The sequence below is a fragment of the Haliotis asinina genome, chromosome 2, assembly GCF_037392515.1.
Source record: "Haliotis asinina isolate JCU_RB_2024 chromosome 2, JCU_Hal_asi_v2, whole genome shotgun sequence".
In the NCBI taxonomy this organism is placed as follows: domain Eukaryota; kingdom Metazoa; phylum Mollusca; class Gastropoda; order Lepetellida; family Haliotidae; genus Haliotis; species Haliotis asinina.
In genome coordinates, this window is record NC_090281.1 from 16817884 (window position 1) to 16839441 (window position 21558).

Consider the following 21558-nt stretch of genomic DNA (forward strand, 5'->3'; position numbering starts at 1 on the left):
CGCTTATCAAACACATACATGTGATTTTATGCAGCAACCAACATTTGATGTCTGTACCAAAGTCCCGCCCCAGCTCCTATGGTGATAGAAACTTAAATTCTTAAAAACTGGTCCTGTACTCCGGAATTCCCTCCCAGACAACCTCAGACACATTCAGGTACTATCAGACATTCAGTCTGGGTTGAAAAAGCACTTCTTCAAAGAGACATGACACTGATTATCCATTGACATGGCTCTTCAAAACACCTTGAGCAGACTACATTGGACTGGAAACTCACAGGAACCCGATATCGCACTGTAGGTTAAACACAGACCATAGATATACACTCACGTCATATATATCAATACTCTATTAATATATATGACGTGAGTGTATATCTATGGTCGTTGTTTAACCTATAGTGCGATATCCTGCTCCTGTGCCCTACTCATCTCAACTCGTGTTCTGAAAATTAACTTGAAAGTACAATGCAAGATTTTATGTGCTCAAATAATACTACATATTTTACTGATCCTTTGTTCAGTAAGAAAAACTGCGATGCTCTCCCTTTCTCTGGGCTGGTAAGCTTGCGCTAACGTTCGCCAAAGCTATTGCGATATGCGAGACGGGGCCCAGCTTAGATCTATCCCTTCCCGGAAGTGTAGATCACGACTCCGTGTAGGGTCTTATTGCATATGTTAGGCTGAAAATGCACTGTTATGAGTTTGTTAAACTCTTCTCGTAAACAGAAAGAACATGTTGCCTTTGATCAACGATTAGATGACGATTTCAATGGTCAATGCTGCATCAGTACAGGTATTTTAACTGACAGCTTCCTTCTGTATCGAGGACTTTCGGGAAATGTCTTTGAGAACACTTTTTCAATCAGAATGACGATGGTAGTTAATGACTTGATTGTTTACAGTCTAATTGTCGAGTGACTCCGATCAATGTTGGTCGGCTCCTGTTGGTCTTGTTTTGTAATATATCATGATGTCCTATAGTTGTCAGAGGAATACAAAGTATGTAAGTAAAGTTCTACAGGTCTGTCACCTAATTGTAAATCCAGCACCATCACAGCCCATAGATTATTGTATGGTATCTGATCACATTAAATAAAAGCCTGAAGTTCAGAATTTGTTTTAATTTGTATAGGAGCTAGTAGTGGACAATCGTCATTGTATTAGAACAGACACTGCCAGGTATTGTTCTTTTATCAATAAAGAATATGGGATTTATCAGGAATTTAAAAAGTGCCTTAGGCAGAGAAGTTGGAAAACAAGGTTATCATATTTTGAAGTACAATTGTTATTGTTTCAGTTTTATAACGCTATAGACATAAATATGCATGTCTCCATTAGTATTCATGACATTATTTCTGTCTCATCAAACATTTACCTTGCTATTCCAGCATGACGGTAGTATTTAGTTGTTGTAAACTCATCAGTAGAATTAATTATGTTATGCAGATTCAGAATCGTATGTCTAAATCATTTATCTATGTCATATATACTACTATAAAGAATTTTATGTATGTCGATTTTGGCATTTGGCATACAAAGACATATGAACCATGTCAGGGAGCCTGACTACCCAATCCCGTTAGTCACTCATTATGACAAACATGGGCTGCTGGAAGAAATATTGTAACCTGGATCTTCATAGGTATTTGAATCAGGTTTCTCAGGTGATGTATTTCCTTTTTTTTTCAGTTTCTAGATGGGACCTAAAAGGAAACGCTTTGATTCTTATAATACTCTCACACATCAACTAGATCCCAGTTCAAAGGATAAGGTGGACAAACTCTTCAATAAAAAATTCCAATATTCTACTATCAGACACAAATCCCTCACACCAAGACTGAATTGTCAAGATGGTAAACAGGGGAAGCAAGCCGAAGAGGGAAGAAGGTTAGCTGTCTGTGAAGATGAATCGAAGTCAAAAACACAAGTCAGTGAAGCATCAGATAATGAAGATCGCTGCTGGAACATAAAGGATCTCCTGTGCCTGAAGGAAAATCTCAATACTCTGAAGGATGAGCTGAGTGACAAGGATGTTCTGGAATGGCACAAGCACACCTGCTTCACTAACCTGGCAGGTGGAGTTGTACAAGAGCTCAAGCAGGTCTTCCATGCGGAGCTGTGTACTCAGGCATGGGGAAAATTCTTCGAGATTGTGTCAACCTTCACGCTTGTCCCGCTGAGAGCAGAGACATTCAACTCTGTCCATTTGTGTGAGGCACCTGGTGCCTTCATTGCTGCTCTTAACCACTTCCTCATGTCTCAAGGTATTCTGGGAAATGTGACCTTTAGTCAGATTTACTATTTGAGTTGTGTGCTTCTTGGTGAATAACAAAGGGACTCTGGGTTAGAATCAGTCTGCAGCAGGACTACGGCAAGTCTATTTTATTGAACTCAATTACTCAAAGGGTTTACCATCTTTTAGCAACAGTTGATATGATAAAGGGGAGGTAGGGTAGCTTAGTGGTTAAAGCGTTTGCCAGTCATGCTGATGACCTGGGTTCGATTTCCCACATGTGTACAATGTGTGAAGCCCACTTCACCCTACCGTGAAATTGCTAGAATACTGCTAAAAGCAGCATAAAACCAAACCCACTCACTGATATGACGGAAGGGGTTTCCAACCTTTCACCCTCCAGACGTATACTTCATCTCCTTGCTTACAGAGGCAGTTTAAGTAACAGTTCGGACATGACTTTATCTATTTTCTGCAGCTTTTAGTGGAACCTGGTCATGGCTGGGTACAACACTGAGTCCTTACTACGAGGGAAACAGTCTGGTGCAGATGATCGATGATGACAGGTTCATCAGGCTGACCCTGGACAACTGGTACTTTGGGGAGGATGGAACTGGAAACATCATGGACTACGACAACCTCCAGGGCCTGAAGAATATAGCTCATCGCATGGGGGATATACAGCTGGTGAGTAACCATGGTGACAGGGTTTGTGAGTGTTGATGCTGCTACTATGCCCAGGCGAAGGAGGGCAGTTGAAAAGAAGGCTTCTGGAAATAATAATGCCCTGACAAATAGTGTTACTGTTTCTGTAGATGAAATGTGAAGAACTTTTTGATCAAATAGTAACAAACAACAGTATAGTCACAAAACAAAACAGAAGACAGCATTTGACCTTGACTTTTGTCCATACTACCAGCTGCCCTTTTCCTTTTTCAATGCGCAAGAATGTTAGAGGATCAGGTTGATGTTTTTATTGCTGCATGTTGTAATTTATGGTGCAATTGTTAAGGTGAACACTGGCAAGATAAGCTCGCCATGTAACTAGCAAGCAGCAGTCCGCCGGGCAGACGCTATTTCATACACTGCCTATTGATTATCAAGAACTGAGCTCCTTATGATGTCATCTGCTGAAAGGGAATGATAATGGCCCATCATCATGCACTTAAAGCGTTGTCAAGTAACAGTGGCCAGCCCATTTTTTATAATTCTATCCATTTTATCTGTAACTCCAGTTTTCAGAAATGAAGATCTATGGTTTGAATCCCAGGAAGTTTGGAAATGCTTGTCTGCATCAGGACAGATTGTCAATGGCTTCCTATTTTTGTCCTATGATTCGACGCAGTTTGGGAGCATACTGTTAGTGTATAATCCTGGTTGGTTCATTCCTTCAACTTCTGGTTTGCTTGTATTTGTTACTGTTGATATGTCTTTGTTAAACTGGTGCTGGAAATGTAATATGTTTGTTACAGTTAGTTTTGTATTGCAGGTGACGGCAGATGGCAGTATCGACTGTCAAAACACTCCAGCCGAACAGGAGGTTGTAGTGTCCCATCTTCACTACTGCGAAGTTCTGACAGCTCTTCAGATCTTATCACCAGGGGGAGCTTTTGTTCTGAAACTTTTCACCATGTTTGAATCTTCAACCGTGTGCCTTATGTATCTTCTTTGTTCACAGTTTGAACAGGTGATTCAAATAAATGTTCTCATTAGGGCACTGGGGTAGTCTAGTGGTTAGAGTGTTAATTCGTCATGTCAAAGACCCAAATTCCCTACATAGATACAGAGATGTCAACCTCTACAATTTCATCGTAGCCACTACAAATTTTAACTTCAAACTATTCCTGTACGATTCTACTAGAAATCCTTTGAAATTTGAACAAAATGCTTTAAAATTTGGATATATAGACAAAGACATATATTTTCAACAATGAAATACATTTTCGGACTTCATGTACCTTCCATTCATCTTATTTAATGATATATTTGAACTGGAATGATTGCAAGTAACAAACGTAATTTTAGCGAAGCTGATTTCAGTACCTTTGCCATTTGACACATTTAGTTCCTGTGGAAATAATTAAACCACATGACCGTTATATCATTCATGTTTTTCTCAGAATCCATCATGATTTTGTTTATTTAATTCACTACTAATATTATGGCCAAACTACTAATTTTGAACGTTGAAACTACTATTTACAACACTTTGGGTTTGGCATCTCTGTAGGTACAATTTGTGAAGTGCTGCCTGATATTGCTGGAATATTTCTAAAAGTGACATAAGACTAATCTCACTCATTTATGTACTCTTGATTCTACTGACTTCATACTAGTATTTCACATCGCCATTTTAATAACACTGCATGAAAAGTTGTTCATCATTACAAATTTTCCTCACCTCTCCCTTGAGCTGGGACAGTGAGCCCAGATTCGAAAGATATATACTACAGGTGTCCTTGTCAACTGACAATCTGCTGTTCAGTACGTAGAGCTGCATCCCTTGAGCATGACAGGATCCTATAGGTGTGGGTTTGTGTTGACCAGATATGGTATAACTAACTTCTTCTTCGCTCTGGGCAGGTACAGCTTTTTCACTAACATGTTTTCATGTATCATTGCTGACAAAACTGACTGAAACACTCATAAAATATTCACTGAAGGCCTTTCTGTGGGACAAAATTGGTTGCCATTTGCTACATCAACCAGCCCAGTTGGCTCAGCAGTGACTGATGGTGTTACAAGATATTGGAGATATAGTAGCTGACACCTACTGTTGACATGATCCAGGAATTCATTAATTAAATGGGGAGTGAGTAGTCTGTTAAAGTAAATGTGAAGACAAAATGTGAAGCCTATTTCTGGTGTCCAATGCATTATCAGCTTACATCTGTGGGTGAAAAAGGAAGCGGTTATCAGCCTCTGCGCCTTCTGATAATATAAAGAAAAATATGGCAATTATTGAGGTGGAATTTATATGTAACACTGCACACTGACATAAAGTCAGGCAATACACAGTGGAAGCTGTCCAAACTGACATCTGTCTAATCCAGCAAGTTGTCAACACTAGCATAACATCTCGGTCCTGACCAGTCCTGACCATGTAATTTTTGAGCTGACACGTGAGCTCAAATCTTTGTCTTATATTGTCAGTGTGTGCAGTAATTGAGAGAACCGCTTGATATGACAAAGTAACTGAGAGTCACAAAACTGGTTCACTTCTAGTCATGTCAGTTCTAAAATCCAGCACACTGTTTAAACTAGATTATTTCTTCAGTCCAGATGAGTGCTGGTATAGACAGTTTCTCTTGAATCCCTCAAAATCATCAAAACAGCTTATTAATTTAAGTCTTTGATACTGATTTAGAATTTTGGAATACAAGTATTGAAGCTTATGAAACACAAGCTACACTTGGTTAGAAAACAGAAGAGATCTAATCCGGGGCTGCAACTAGGGGTGGCATTAATTCAACAAATTGATAAGTCACTGTGCCACATTTCTTGCAAAGAAAGTCAGTGCACTTTTTTGACTTAGTGCATCATATCATTGAAACAAAAAGTAAAAATTTGAACAACGCTTTGGTAGTAACCATGTCAATGATATCGTGTGACTTGTAACTTGAACCAAAGCAATATCCAGTGTTAATTATTGTATTCCGGAGACATTTATGATCAAAGATTCAGATTGTTTTTCGGAAATCATGAGTGAGCTTGGTCATGTGACCGTCTATCCCTCCTGTCCTGGGATTGGGAGGTCATAAGTTTGGCTAAAAAACATCATCCTAAAACATATTGACCCAGGATCAGATATGTGTTAGCCCACTTTCTGAAACAAAAAAGGTGAAGTTAAAACACATTAAACTTATTTTCTAATTGTACTGACTGTTAGGTGAACGTGTTCAAGCCACCTACCAGCAAGTCAGGTAACTCTGAGGTGTACACCGTCTGTCTTGGCTACAGGAAGCAGATGAAAGGTCATGCACTCGAGGCACTGTGTCAGCATTTCTTCTGTGAGTATGCTAGTGGTGTTCAAAATATTTTAAATAATCATAGACTGGTCACAGTGACTAAACAACCAAGCAGTCTGTCTTGTTTTCTCGTAGTCAACCACAATAAATGTTTTTAACACTGGTTTGCTAAAACAATATTTTTCACGAGGTTGGCTTTGTCTGTGTCATTAAATTTACATTTCATAAGTTAGTTCATTCCACATCATGATTTTATTCGTCTTAAAGACTCCAGGAAGTTTATGTTCCTAACATAGTGGTAATCTTGTGAAAATGTGAAATTTGCATATGCATTTTGTGCAGTTTGCAAAAAAAAATCCAAAATGCTTTTGTGCATTAGCAAATATAACAGGAAAATTTGATGAATGATGGTTACCAATCATTTTCAATGATTGGTTGTAATGAATCAATCCTCAATTATGAGATTGTAACTTGAGTATATTAGGAGAGATGGCTACTGGGGTGGTGGAATAGGCTAATGGTTAAATTCACTTGTTCTACTGAGGACCTGGGTTCTATTCCCTACATGGATACAATGTGTGAAGCCCATTTCTGGTGTCACCCACCACGATTTTGCTGGAATATTGCTAAAAGCTTTGTAAAACCACTCTCACTCACTCACTCACTCACTAGTTTGATAGTGTAATTTCATCATCAAGGTTATAACTGACTTCCACAGACACACCCCCCATTGACTTTATTAATGCCTGACATAAACTGCATACAGTAATGCTCATGATGTCAAACACTGGATTGTCTGGTCCACGGGATTATTTACAGACCACCATGTAGTGAGAATAATTACTCACATCCAACCCAACCCCACACTCCCATCTCCTTAGGTCGCAAGTTTAACCTTCTGAGGATATTTTCAGCATCCACAGTCACACAAGAAATCCCAATATTTGAGAAAGCAGATATTCCTCCGTCATTTCTCCAAGAACACATTGAATGTTGCCAATTCTTCACAAAGCATCAGTCAGACACGATCCGCAGCAACATTCACCTGTACGGGGACTTCTCGCCAGACCAGAGGACAAGGATGCAGGCCATGAGGGACTACTGCACAGAGGTGTTCGTGAACACCTACAATGTGAAGACCATCCCCGGCTACATGAAGATTACTCACCACTCACACAAGGTGGTTTAAACAATTCCTTTTACAGGTGTTTGACACTATGATTGTTTGTATTGTCTGTCATTAATATACATTGAAAAATTTAAGCATTGTGTATTTCTGTTTTTAGAATGTTGAGACAGATTATTTGAGGTCTAGTTTATCTGTCTTAAGGTATCATACCTTCTCATATGTTTTGTTTCAGAACTATGCATCCAAATTTGAAATCATCTCTCCATCGCCTGAAAAAAAGGGCGGTGGATATGACAAGCCTGTAACCCAGCGTATACACTCAGGGTCATTCAAGTGTAGGGTGGAACAGAGTCAGTTGTCATGGAAACAAAGGGTGCAGCGGATGGAGAAGTTAAACTTAAAGGATGACCACATGTCAATGGAGGTGAGCAGTTGTGTGTGTGTGAGAGAGAGATAGAGAGAGTTGTGATTGGTAGTCCTGACTGGTCATTGGGGATAGAACTGGTCTTCAGCAGCCCTGTCTTGTCGTAGGATTGGGTGGTCAAGTTTGCCAACTTGATTGTTGCATGTTATCACATCATAAATTGTCTACGTCAGTGTTCATGATGTTAATCCCTTGTTTTGCCTGGTCTGTAGAGTTGACTATTTACAGACGGTGACTTAAAGTTGGAATAAAGGCAAGTGCACGCTTAAGTGTCAGACAAACAAACCTCAATATATGGAGGACTTTCACATAAATCACCTCACAAGACAAGCTTGAACTCTTGAATAGCTTGAACTCAGCTTATTAATGTTATATATGTTATTTTCTATTACAGTGCATAAATCCCCTACATCCATCTGAGATTAACCATTGGACAGCCGGTAAAGGGAGGCCACTCTCACGTGTGAAAAGCTCACGGTTCTGTGATGGCTACTTCACCAAAGAGATGAACACAATCTTAGACCATGCACAGGTTAGTTACTATCAGGTGAACACAATCTTAGACCATGCATGGGTTACTGTCAGGTGAACACAATCTTAGACCATGCACAGGTTAGTTACTATCAGGTGAACACAGTCTTAGATCACGCACAGGAGTCTACTATCAGATGAACACAGTCTTAGACCACGCACAGGAGTCTACTATCAGATGAACATAATCTTAGACCATGCACAGGAGTCTACTATCAGATGAACACAGCCTTAGACCATTCACAGGAGTCTACTATCAGATGAACATAATCTTAGACCATGCACAGGAGTCTACTATCAGATGAACACAGCCTTAGACCACGCACAGGAGTCTACTATCAGATGAACATAATCTTAGACCATTCACAGGAGTCTACTATCAGATGAACATAATCTTAGACCATGCACAGGAGTCTACTATCAGATGAACATAATCTTAGACCATTCACAGGAGTCTACTATCAGATGAACATAATCTTAGACCATGCACAGGAGTCTACTATCAGATGAACACAGTCTTAGACCATACACAGGAGGCTACTATAAGATGAACACAGCCTTAGACCATACACAGGTTACTATCAGATGAATACAGCCTTAGACCATGCACTGGAGGCTACTATAAGATGAACATAATCTTAGACCATTCACAGGAGTCTACTATCAGATGAACATAATCTTAGACCATGCACAGGAGTCTACTATCAGATGAACACAGTCTTAGACCACGCACAGGAGTCTACTATCAGATGAACATAATCTTAGACCATACACAGGAGTCTACTGTCAGATGAACATAATCTTAGACCATTCACAGGAGTCTACTATCAGATGAACATAATCTTAGACCATGCACAGGAGTCTACTATCAGATGAACACAGTCTTAGATCATGCACAGGAGTCTACTATCAGATGAACACAGTCTTAGACCACGCACAGGAGTCTACTATCAGATGAACATAATCTTTGACCATGCACAGGAGTCTACTATCAGATGAACATAATCTTAGACCATGCACAGGAGTCTACTATCAGATGAACATAATCTTAGACCATGCACAGATTACTATCAGATAAACACAGCCTTAGACCATACAAAGGTTACTATCAGATGAACACAGCCTTAGACCATACACAGGAGGCTACTATCAGATGAACACAGCCTTAGACCATACACAGGAGTCTACTATCAGATGAACATAATCTTAGACCATACACAGGAGTCTACTATCAGATGAACATAATCTTAGACCACGCACAGGAGTCTACTATCAGATGAACATAATCTTAGACCATTCACAGGAATCTACTATCAGATGAACATAATCTTAGACCATGCACAGGAGTCTACTATCAGATGAACATAATCTTAGACCATTCACAGGAGTCTACTATCAGATGAACACAGCCTTAGACCATACAAAGGTTACTATCAGATGAGCACAGCCTTAGACCACGCACAGGTTGCTATCAGATGAACACAGCCTTAGACCATACACAGGAGGCTACTATCAGATGAGCACAGCCTTAGACCATACACAGGTTACTATCAGATGAACACAGCCTTAGACCATACACAGGAGGCTACTATCAGATGAGCACAGCCTTAGACCATACACAGGCTACTATCAGATGAGCACAACCTTAGACCATACACAGGTTACTATCAGATGAACACAGCCTTAGACCATACACAGGAGGCTACTATCAGATGAGCACAGCCTTAGACCATACACAGGTTACTATCAGATGAACACAGCCTTAGACCATACACAGGAGTCTACTATCAGATGAACACAGTCTTAGATCATGCACAGGAGTCTACTATCAGATGAACACAGTCTTAGACCACGCACAGGAGTCTACTATCAGATGAACATAATCTTTGACCATGCACAGGAGTCTACTATCAGATGAACATAATCTTAGACCATGCACAGGAGTCTACTATCAGATGAACATAATCTTAGACCATGCACAGATTACTATCAGATAAACACAGCCTTAGACCATACAAAGGTTACTATCAGATGAACACAGCCTTAGACCATACACAGGAGGCTACTATCAGATGAACACAGCCTTAGACCATACACAGGAGTCTACTATCAGATGAACATAATCTTAGACCATACACAGGAGTCTACTATCAGATGAACATAATCTTAGACCACGCACAGGAGTCTACTATCAGATGAACATAATCTTAGACCATTCACAGGAATCTACTATCAGATGAACATAATCTTAGACCATGCACAGGAGTCTACTATCAGATGAACATAATCTTAGACCATTCACAGGAGTCTACTATCAGATGAACACAGCCTTAGACCATACAAAGGTTACTATCAGATGAGCACAGCCTTAGACCACGCACAGGTTGCTATCAGATGAACACAGCCTTAGACCATACACAGGAGGCTACTATCAGATGAGCACAGCCTTAGACCATACACAGGTTACTATCAGATGAACACAGCCTTAGACCATACACAGGAGGCTACTATCAGATGAGCACAGCCTTAGACCATACACAGGCTACTATCAGATGAGCACAGCCTTAGACCATACACAGGTTACTATCAGATGAACACAGCCTTAGACCATACACAGGAGGCTACTATCAGATGAGCACAGCCTTAGACCATACACAGGTTACTATCAGATGAACACAGCCTTAGACCATACACAGGAAGCTACTATCAGGTGAACACAGCCTTAGACCATGCACAGGAGTCTACTATCAGATGAACACAGCCTTAGACCATACACAGGTTACTATCAGATGAACACAGCCTTAGACCATACACAGGAGGCTACTATAAGATGAACACAGCCTTAGACCATACACAGGTTACTATCAGATGAACACAGCCTTAGACCATGCACTGGAGGCTACTATAAGATGAACACAGCCTTAGACCATACACAGGTTAGTCTAGTGGTTAATGCGTTCACTCATCATGCTGACGACCCAGGTTTGATTCCTCACATGGGTCCAGTGTGTGAAACACATATCTGGTGTTGCCAGCCATAAGGATAAAACCAAACTCACTGACAGACCATGGACAGGTTTGTTAATAATCAGATGAACACAATGATAAACAATGGACAAGTACACCATTCTCAAATGACGTTGCTTAATGCGAAAAAAGATACTGTAAATCTTGACGAGATTCCACTGTTTGCTTCAGTTGACTTCAGATAGGGACCCAGAGCTTTGCTACAAGGAGGTGACACGTGTCATCTCAGAGCTGCTATCACAGTCAGTTGGCACCAACAGTCAACAGGTGACACTGATGGTTGCTGATGATGACTTGCATCTCTATCTTGAAGAACACCTGCACTACAGGTGTAGCACATTGGACACCATCGGCGACATGCACATCTCTGACAGCAGCAATGCTGTTGTTGTGTTGAGTATCTGTGATGTGACCCTTGAGACTGGTACAGAGGAAATAGCTGTACGCAGGAAATTCTTGTCAAGACTGATCCAAGTTCTTAAGGTGATCATTTAATATAATTTGTGTTTTATGTCATTTTTTTATGTAGTTTTGAGGTGAAATTTATGTAATGGTCAGAGTGGACCCACGTTGTGTTGTTTGTGTGTTGTTCTGTGACACACTCAGCAGTTTTCCGGTATACTAACAGAGATTACCGTGTTTGCAAGTATTGCCATCTTAGTATTTAGTTTTGTTTGAGAAAATTATTACATGTGAATGTGAACCTCATAGGGTTGGAAAGTCATATAAATTTGGTGCTCCTAGTGGCTGCAAGAGTTTCCCCAGGGAGTTGAGATTGATAATCTGAAGAGCCGTTGAGATTGAAATCCTATGATGGAGGACAAAACATAGTGCCTTGGGCAGCCGAGCAAGAACTTTGTGCAGTATGAATAGATTGATATGTAAGATGCATATATATATAATGTATTATTCCCCAGGTTATACCTGAGGGAGGCCACCTAGTGCTGCACCTCCACTCCTCTCTGACATTCTTCACCTGCAGTCTGCTCTACATCCTAGCACGGTTGTTCTCACAGGTAGGCTAGGGTCTAACAACCAAACTTGAAACTGTTATTTGTTTAACAGCACACTCAGAAATATATCAGCTTAATGGCAGTGGTCTGTAAATAGTCGAATGATCAACAGCATGAGCATTGATCTTGCATTTGGGAGACAAAGACATGTGTCAACTAAGTCAGCAAGCCTGACCATCGGATTCAGTTAGTCTCTTCTTACAACGAGCATGGGTTACTGGAGACCAATTTTAACTTAGATCTTCACGTGTGTTCAGTTGTGTGATGGCTGTGTGTTAGTATTGAAGACTGAACCTGGCCATCTAGTGACTGATGTCATGATCATCAATTTATGTATTATAGATTAGGTGACAGGCAATAACCAACTTATCATACCAGATAGTATTTTTTAAGACGATTTTATTATCTGGCTAGAAATGGCTTTTGTTAATGCCACGTTGTAAAACCTTGTTGACTTTAACTCCTTCACTTTGAAATGTGTTAGAACTTTTGAATTCTATACTATAGGAGGCTTAATATTGCCCTTAAATTGGCCAAACATAATGGATAATTATACTTTTGAGGTCCACAAGGTTTCATAGTATCAAGTTATTTGTTGTGTCTCTGTGAGGCAGGATATGATCTCCTCTTGCAAACACACTGTGTCATCTCCATTTGATAAGGATTCGTAAACATGTTCATGCTGCATTTGGAATCAAACATTACACTCAGAGACGTCACATGATTATGGAAAGGTGTTTGTCACTGTTTTGTCTTTGGATTGTTGTAAAGAGCAAGGTGCATGATTACAGCACAAACACACTCCTGTTGCAGGTGTCGAAGTGTCCACAATTGCCAGGTGTATGGTTACAGCAGTTTTTGTACTTTGAGGGGTTCAGTGACCTGCACCCCAGTGTGTTGACATACTTGGAGTCTGTTGATTCCCAAATGGAAGATCAGACCAGACTGGACATGGAGGTGTTGGAGGTTCTTCCCAAAAAAATCATTGTAAATGGTAAGAATGTGGGATGACATCTTTGATACTTACAGATAATTTAAGATAACTAGACGTTTTAAGATGCATACTTTAAAGACAAAGGTCGAACTGATCATGTTTATGCTGAACACATGCATTTTCGAGTTGGTGTGCTTGAAAATTTTTTTGAAACATGTTCTGAGCCCATGATAACAGAATAAGAGATGTTTGTCTTTATCTTACATCTGAATTTCTAAAATTCGCTCTAAGAAGTCAGTGTTGTGGGTCTTATGGAAGTGATGACCATCTAAGACCCACATAATTTCAGGGTTTTCGCCTACATCTGATTCATCCCAAATTCAGGTGGCCTACTGGTTTAAATGTTCGCTCATCATGCTGAAGATCTGGGTTAGATTCCCAACTTGGCTACAGTGTGTTAAGCCCATTTCTGGTGTCCCCCGCTGTGAAAATGGTGGAATATTGCTAAAAGTGGAGTAAAACTAAACTCACTCACTTCTACATTCAGTAAAGTAACACTCGTCTGGGTCCTGTTTTCACCCTCTCATTCTCACAGTCTCTCTGTTTCAGATCTTGTCTTTACCAGGTTCATGTTAAGTGTGAACAGAAGTTCAATAGGCAACTTTGTGGATGCTGTGATCGATGCAGAGAGACAACGTCTATCGGATGGTGACTCAGAACCAAACACATCCACCCCAGAGAGCTGACATGAAAAGGACATATCCATCCTGCAGTCCTCACAACATTCAATTACTTCATCCAGTCAATAGACTTGACCCATGCACATCTATACTATGAAGTAAGCAAGAACCAAACACATCCATCCAATAGCATGTGAACCAAACACATCCACTTCATGAAAGCAAACAACAGATGAGTTTATCTGTGGAAGATATACATTGTGCATATTGTAACCACAGATGATATTTTGTTTGTATTTCTCATGTGTCTGTACAGTTTGTATAGTTCCTCTTTACATTTTGGTGATAGGCAGCTGAGAACAACTTCAAGGCAAGTAAAACGTTACCTGACTGTGCCAGTGACAGAATTATTCTTGAACACGTCAACATGTACAAAGTCTAGTCAAATGTTCCTCTGAAAGTATGTGAAAATGGGATCAGTCATCATAGTGTCACTAATGCTGCAGATATGGAAATGTCCTCCACTTGTCTAAGATAAACCATTTTGAAAGATCTACTGCGGCCCGAGTGGCATTGCACATTGTTTTTGTCATTGATGCATCAGATTTAAAAATGTCTGCTACTAAAAGTCAACTTTTTGAAAGATCTGCTGAGGCATGGAATGTTGCAGCTTTGATCTAACAACTGAGCAAGAGTGGCATGACATTGTGTGAGACTTTGATGAAAAGAAGCATGCTCAGAAGCTGAGAAATGGGAACACCGAATACGGTGCTGTTGGATTATTGCTTGACAAAAAGTAAAGTTGACTAATAGAAAGTTGAAGTGATTTGTCTGTCATACAGCCTTATGGAGTGATTTTTGTCATACACACTTTCATTTATGTTGGTTTACTGTTGTATATACGATTGCCTGTAAACTTACTCTCTCCACTTTCTTTTTATCCTCTGACCTGAATGGAGTTTCACTGACATGTTTACTAAGGAATACAGTAAAAGCAGCAAAACTCTTTCATCTTTGTAAGAAAACTGTTATCATTCAGATTTATTTAGACTACAATATGATTATGTGTCCTTGAATCCCTATCAAATATTGGTGGTTCTAGGTGTTACTGAAATGGTAACCATATCCTGTTCTCCCTTCTTAAGATCCAACATCAAGTTTCCTTTATGAGTCATAATTTGATACTATAGTCATTAATTTACAAAACTTTGTTGGAAGTATTTATTATTGTCCTTCTTCTGGCATAAGTAATGTTCCTACAATCTGTCGTAAATTTCTACTCAGACAGACACCTCTGGCTTCTGCCTGAATGAGCTGGTCATTTATGTGAAAGAAAATGTTAAACATTGTGAACTGTGAAAGTTATTGAAATAATGTAGATATTACATGAGTATTTTGTTTCCGAGAAATCAAAGAAATTGACTCTTCAATATTTTTGTTGCTAAATGTGAAGCTTAGATTTGATTCATTTTCCATATTTGTTCATCCATCACTATTCATCACTGCCCATGATTTTTCATCATTGTCCTTTGTCCATCATTGTCCATCATTGTCCATGGTTGTTCATCATTGTCCATTGTTTGTTCCACCTTTGTTCATAATTGTCCTTTCTCCATCATTTTCCATCATTTTTCATCGTTGTCCTTTGTCGTCAGTGTCCATGTTTGTTCATCATTGTCCATGGTTGTTCATCATTGTCCTTTGTCGTCATTGTCCATGGTTGTTCATCATTGTCTTTTGTTATCGTTGTCCATTTTGGGGTCCACCTTAGGTCATCATTGCTCATATTTGTTCATCAATCATCATCGTTTTCATTGTTTCATTGTTCTATTATTTTCTTTTTCTTTTTTTTTTTTTCTCTTCAATATTGTTCTGTGTTGTTCACTGAGTCAATGTTCCAGGATCTTGTCTGTTTTTGGGTCGCAGATTGTTACGATATGATTCCTGATGTTGGTCTTCCTAAAGTGGCTGACATCTAAAACTTTGAGAATACTCGCTTTTTGCTATGCTAAATTATTTTTTGTGAGTGGTCATTTAATATTGTGAGAAGGCCGAGGGTTTTGAATGGAGATAAAAAAAAATTTCAGCTACTGTAGGAAAACCAGGTGTTCTTTTACGAAAAAGTGACCCAAATATGTTTTTCTTAAAAGCAACCTCCAACAATATAATTTGTGTCACAGGCAGTTTTGTTGCTCTGTATGGAGTGTAATTACCTTTTTCTAACAATGGGGCAATTTCAATGAAAATATAACAGGCCAGCCCAAAATAACAAACAATCAATCCCTCTGTTTACTGTTTTCCAGGAATAATTAGATGGTGAATGACTCATCCCTCAATACTGAAACACAATGTAAATAATCATGTGAGTTTGTACCATTCTGTATGTACCACAGAGATGGTATATATGTGTCATATCATTTCACATTTTTTATACAGGTGAGCTACAGTGCCTTTGTTCTTATGAACCAATAATTAAAGTTTTTTCTCCATAACCAGCAATTTTACCAACTGTGACTGTGATGGAATAAAATGTTAGTCTATTGTTGGTCTTTGTTCTGTAAAACTATCAACAACTCCCATCTAGAGGCATTTTTGGATGGAGATGAGCTCTTTGTTTCCATGTGACAAAATAACTCCTACAGACCCCAGGATGAATTAAGCTCTTTCTTTCCATGTGAAACTTAGAACACCCAGGGAGACTAGAGCCTATGTCTGTTGTAAAACTAGGAAATACTGGCAGTGGTGCGGCTGTAACTTATAAAATCAGTCTAGACCAGACAGTCCAGTGATTGGCATCAATCTAGACAATGGGATGATGATATGCATGTTAGTCTAACCACACAAACCCATTAACGGCATCATACAACAGTCACAGGATGCAAGGGGAGACTGTTTGGTTTGTTCTTTAACTCTCGACTCTGCAATATTCCAGTTGTATGACAGCACTCTGTATATAACTGAGGTCTGGACCAGACAGTCCTGTCATCAAATCCTGTTTACGCAAATGGAATACAATGGCGTGTTAACCACTTCAAGGAGCCTGACCACAAAGCCTGTAAGTCACCTTTTTACAACAAGCATAGGTTGTTTAAGGTGAGGTCTAACCAAGATCTTCACAGCTATATAAAGTATGGACTGCTGAAGACCTGTTCTAACCATGATCTCCATGGGTATATAATGCATGGGCTGGTGATGATCTGTTCTAATCATGATCTTCATTGGTATATAATGCATGGGCTGGTGAAGATAAATTTTATCCATGATTTTCATGGGTATATAAAGCATGGTCTGTTGAAGACCTGGTCTAACCAAAATTTTCATGGGTATATAAAGTATGGGCTGTTGACCAATTCTAACCACGATCTTCATGGGTATATAAAGCATGGACAGCAGAAAACTCAGCCAGACCTACATGGGAATGCAATACTGATAAATTTATAGATAACAAGTTCTTATGTTTTGTGTGACTTTTTGTACTGATTCCTGTACCATTGTCCACTGTGTTTCTAGCATGCCACTCAATGAAGTTACATGAGGATAGTGTGCTGCACAGCCTCAATAACCCAGATTAAACCTGCTCTGTACAACAACAGGGGAGTGTTTTGTTTCATGAATAAAAACAACACTCTTTCATCTGAAACCTGTTGAATCTTTTTATAGACTTACACCTAATTACAACAGGTAGACAGCCTTGTGTCCAAAGGTCTCCATTGTGGAAGTGTATTTATGTCCCAATCAGCGGACTACCGTCTGTGGACGTTCCCACTGCTAGTGGCTGAAGTTCTATTTGTAACAGTAATTAACCTCTCCAGTCTTATTGTGAATCTGTTCTCAGTTCAACATAAAAAAATTATTTAAATAGTTATTTTTGTGCTTGCCAGGTAAAACAGGGCCCTGAATAGACCTTGATGAAAGATTTTACATCAGTTGCAGCTGTTGTTTCTCACTGTCCGGTGCTAGTTTATACCATCTTTGAATGTTATGTTTACTATGGCTTGTAAATTTCACTTGTATTGATGAGTAAGAATTGTTCCAGGCAAAACAATAAGTTGAAGTTTCAACATCGTCATTCCAGATTATGAGTATTTTCAATATCCCTGGGCAAGTACAACTTTAGAAGGACAAGTGGAAAGTACATATTACTTGCCTTTGCAGGCAAATGAGGATTTTAAACTTTTTTCAGCCGTGTATGTCAATAAAAAATCTGGATTTTGCTTTCATTCACATAACATTGGTCATGCTATTCTTCACTATAGCTGCGATGACAGATCATATATTGAAGTATTTAGTAGCAGTGATATGAAAAAGTCTAGTGATCCTTGACTTCATAATCCAGTTTAGACAATCTGCCAATTTGTAAAGCTGATAATAAATGTACAAGCTGTGGATGGGACTGAGATTTTATGACTTGCCGGATAGGACAGATGCTGGTTTTGACAGCTTCCAATGTATAATGATATTAATTTATTTTGGTATACTCCTCAGTAAAGTAGGAATGCCAGTTAAGTCCCTCCTATTTAAACTGTTACCTGTATAGATTTTGGTTTGCTATAGAAGGTGTTCATGTGATGCCATATTTTTGTGAGGTATAGCACACTAAGACCTGAGATGCCAGTGTGAGACATAGAACAACTATATGAGACACCACTGATATATAGACCATGAACATTTAAAACTATTTGACCTTAACTGCTTCAGTGGGCTTGTCTCGGCTTTGGATGTGTATGAGACAAAGTTTGTTGTCACAAGCTCCTCTGTAGAAGGGCACACCAAAGCTTGCTGTTACGAGCTGTCTGGGGCTGTGGGGTAGTCCAGTGGTAAAAGTGTTTGCAAGTCACACCAAAGGCCCTGGTTCGGTTTGCACATGGGTACAATGTATGAAAGCCACTTCTGGTGTTCCCCGCTGTGCTATTGCTTAAATATTGCTGAAAGTGGCATTAAAACCAAGTTCACTCACTCACAGAAGACTACAGAACAACCCAGAATCTTGGGTTACGATGATGGGCATCACTAAGTCAGCAAGTCTGACCAGCTGATCCTGATGATCAACTCCTATGACAAGCCTGGGTTACTGAAGATCAGTTCTGAAGATCTTCATGGGGATTCCAGGTCTTAAAGGATGGAGATGATCAGATGAGGATGACCAAGGAGTATCTGTCTCTAGGTGAAGGTTATCCCAAATATGAGAAGGTGAATGAGAGGGTCATATTTTCTGTCACATGGGTTCAGTGTGTGAAGCTTATTTCAGATGTCACCCAGCTGCAATATTGCTGGAATATTGCTAACAACAGTGTAAAACCTAACTCACTCATATTTTCTGTATAGTAGTCCATCAACCCCAGTTGGAAACAGCATAAGAGATGCTCTTAGTTTTGTCAGTCAAATATGTCAAATAGTACAAAATGTAATCCAGCATAACTAGCCACCATTGTGACCAGCTGATCCAATTACTGCTGGCTATGGCAACAGTTGGTAAAGTTAGGACATGAAGAAACATGTATTGATGTTCATGACTTTGGAATAACAAGATTGTGCTGCAATTTGTCATGCTTCATGTGTAGTTCACCTAGAATAACAGTGTACATGAGCTTGTGGTTATGCAGTTACAGTTATGCAGTTGTGAGTGAGTGAGTTGGGTTTGTTACTGATAGTAATACTCCAGCAATACCACAGTGAAGGACACCAGAAGTGGGCCTTACACGTTGTACCCATTTCGGGACTTGAACCTGGGTCTTTGGTGTAAAGACCAAGCGCTTTACCCACTATGCTACCCAACCACCTTAACACTGTAAACCTTTATGCACTCTACCAATGCTCTGAAACCCTGTATACATGAAACACTGAGAAAGAAACTGGGCATACTTCTTCCTTCCTCTAATGACACCTGAATTGTTTTACTAAATGTTACAGCAATTTTAGAACAAAGGGTAAAGGGTAAAACCTTTTGATGTCCATGGTGACGCAAGAACTCACTGACGCTGAAAGCTGATATAGTTTTAGAGTTATATTTAAGTTTTTTCCATTGCAGGAATATTATATTTTATCCAATACATTTAACATAGTAGACTGAGATATTGCTGAAGTACACAATTACGTGTTAACAAGTTATTCATTCATTGTCATGACAGTCTGATTTGATTATTACAGACGGCCATCACATAGCTGGAATATTTGCTGAGCGTGGCATTTAACAACAAAAATACAAATTAATGCACAAAGTTTTGGGATATCGTAAACTGAGTGAATCTCGTATTAAATGACTGTCTTTGTTGGCGTTAGTTGTGATGAAAGTAGTACTGTTCACTATGTCACATGCCCAGGTGAGCTACTGTACCAAGTCGATTTCTTGCCAGTTACTCATATAGAATGGCTACATGAGATACAAATAATGTGTATTTCAGTGCAGGATACCAGCTGTGTAGAAGCCTCGGTTATTATTTTTTGTCAAACTCATGATTACGATTGTGACAAGGATAGTATAATTTGGCAAATATTACCAAAATATTCATAAGCCAGAACATCTTATCTCTCTTTCTTCACAAAGCGAGTGATATATAAATGGTTTTCCTGACACCATTATGCTAAATATTGTCAATGCACGTAAACATGCATTGTGTTCTGTATTTGGTAGGCTTTTTTTCCATACAGACTTGTCAGCAATGTGAATTAGCACAATACATTTATTAGAAGTGTTCCTGTGATCTGCAATTGTTGGAACCCAGCTGTGGCGGGTATCGTGATATATATTCTGACATATATTGACTAATCAGAATATATTGCTGGAGGTGCAGTATAGGTTCTTCACAGAGAATATTGACAGATAAGCGAACAGTTTGGCTTGTTTTCACTGGGTATTATTCAAACATTGTATTTCTTTTGAAAAGCAATATGTGTACTGCAAAACAACAGCATTATTCTGAAAATCTGTAACAATTTTAGTAGCAATATGATCTGCTTTAAAAGATATTGAAAAGAATTAGATTTTTAATAAGCATGTGATTTTTTACACAATATTTTGATATTGGTCCTTTAGTCTGATTTTTTTATATGCATGGTTATACTGTTATATTAGTGAATGTTTTACCAAATTATTTCATTCTACATTGTTGGGAGGTGAACACACAGCTTTCAATCATCACGCCGAAGACCCGGGTTCAATTCCCCACATGGGTACAATGTGTGAAGCCCATTTTCTTGTGTCCCTTGCTGTGATATTGCTGGAATATTGCTAAAAAGCGGCGTAAAACTAAACTCACTCTTTCACAGCTTTCAATATAGATTTTCTCAGATATTCTGCAAACACTGTATTGTGCAGAAGTTGATTGTTTTTAGTTGAATTCTTTATCACAGGAAACTCACTTCATCAAAATAACAGCACAACCTTGATGTAATTTCTATTTTGTAAGTAAGCATATCTTTATGTATTATAGACCCTGGAACATGTCTCTGAAAATGAAGAAAGTATGTGGCCTCCTATTTATTACATTCAGTTAGTGTAATGAAAGAACTCTTTTTTCTGTACATTTTACAGATGAGATGTGAACCACATATGCTGTCTAATTTGAATTTTGCACAGTCAGGAGAATGGTATGTTGGGCATAGTTGTGTGTCTCACT

General features: G+C 39.1%; 1 protein-coding gene across 2 annotated transcripts; it reads left to right on the forward strand.

Moving 5' to 3' along the window:
• Positions 1 to 701: 701 nt before the first annotated feature.
• On the forward strand, positions 702 to 16487 carry LOC137273316 (cap-specific mRNA (nucleoside-2'-O-)-methyltransferase 2-like). Of its 2 annotated transcripts, XM_067805889.1 has the most exons (12): positions 702 to 796; positions 1693 to 2267; positions 2715 to 2923; positions 3726 to 3923; positions 6126 to 6246; positions 7119 to 7384; positions 7566 to 7757; positions 8152 to 8289; positions 11487 to 11798; positions 12233 to 12331; positions 13142 to 13322; positions 13872 to 16487. In XM_067805889.1, the coding sequence occupies exons 2-12, from the start codon at positions 1700 to 1702 to the stop codon at positions 14006 to 14008; spliced, it is 2421 nt and encodes an 806-aa protein (XP_067661990.1). In that variant the 5' UTR covers positions 702 to 796; positions 1693 to 1699; the 3' UTR covers positions 14009 to 16487. The 2 variants fall into 2 exon arrangements, with proteins under 2 accessions (XP_067661990.1, XP_067661992.1); XM_067805891.1 differs by lacking the exon at positions 702 to 796 and having other exon boundaries at positions 1686 to 2267.
• The last annotated feature ends 5071 nt before the right edge of the window (positions 16488 to 21558 follow it).

Coding starts and splice junctions, on each gene's coding strand:
- LOC137273316 (XM_067805889.1), top strand. CDS start 1,700: ATGGGACCTAAAAGGAAACGCTTTGATTCTTATAATACTCTCACACAT. Junction 7,758..8,151: donor ATGACCACATGTCAATGGAG/GTGAGCAGTTGT, acceptor TTTCTATTACAG/TGCATAAATCCCCTACATCC. Junction 11,799..12,232: donor GACTGATCCAAGTTCTTAAG/GTGATCATTTAA, acceptor ATTATTCCCCAG/GTTATACCTGAGGGAGGCCA.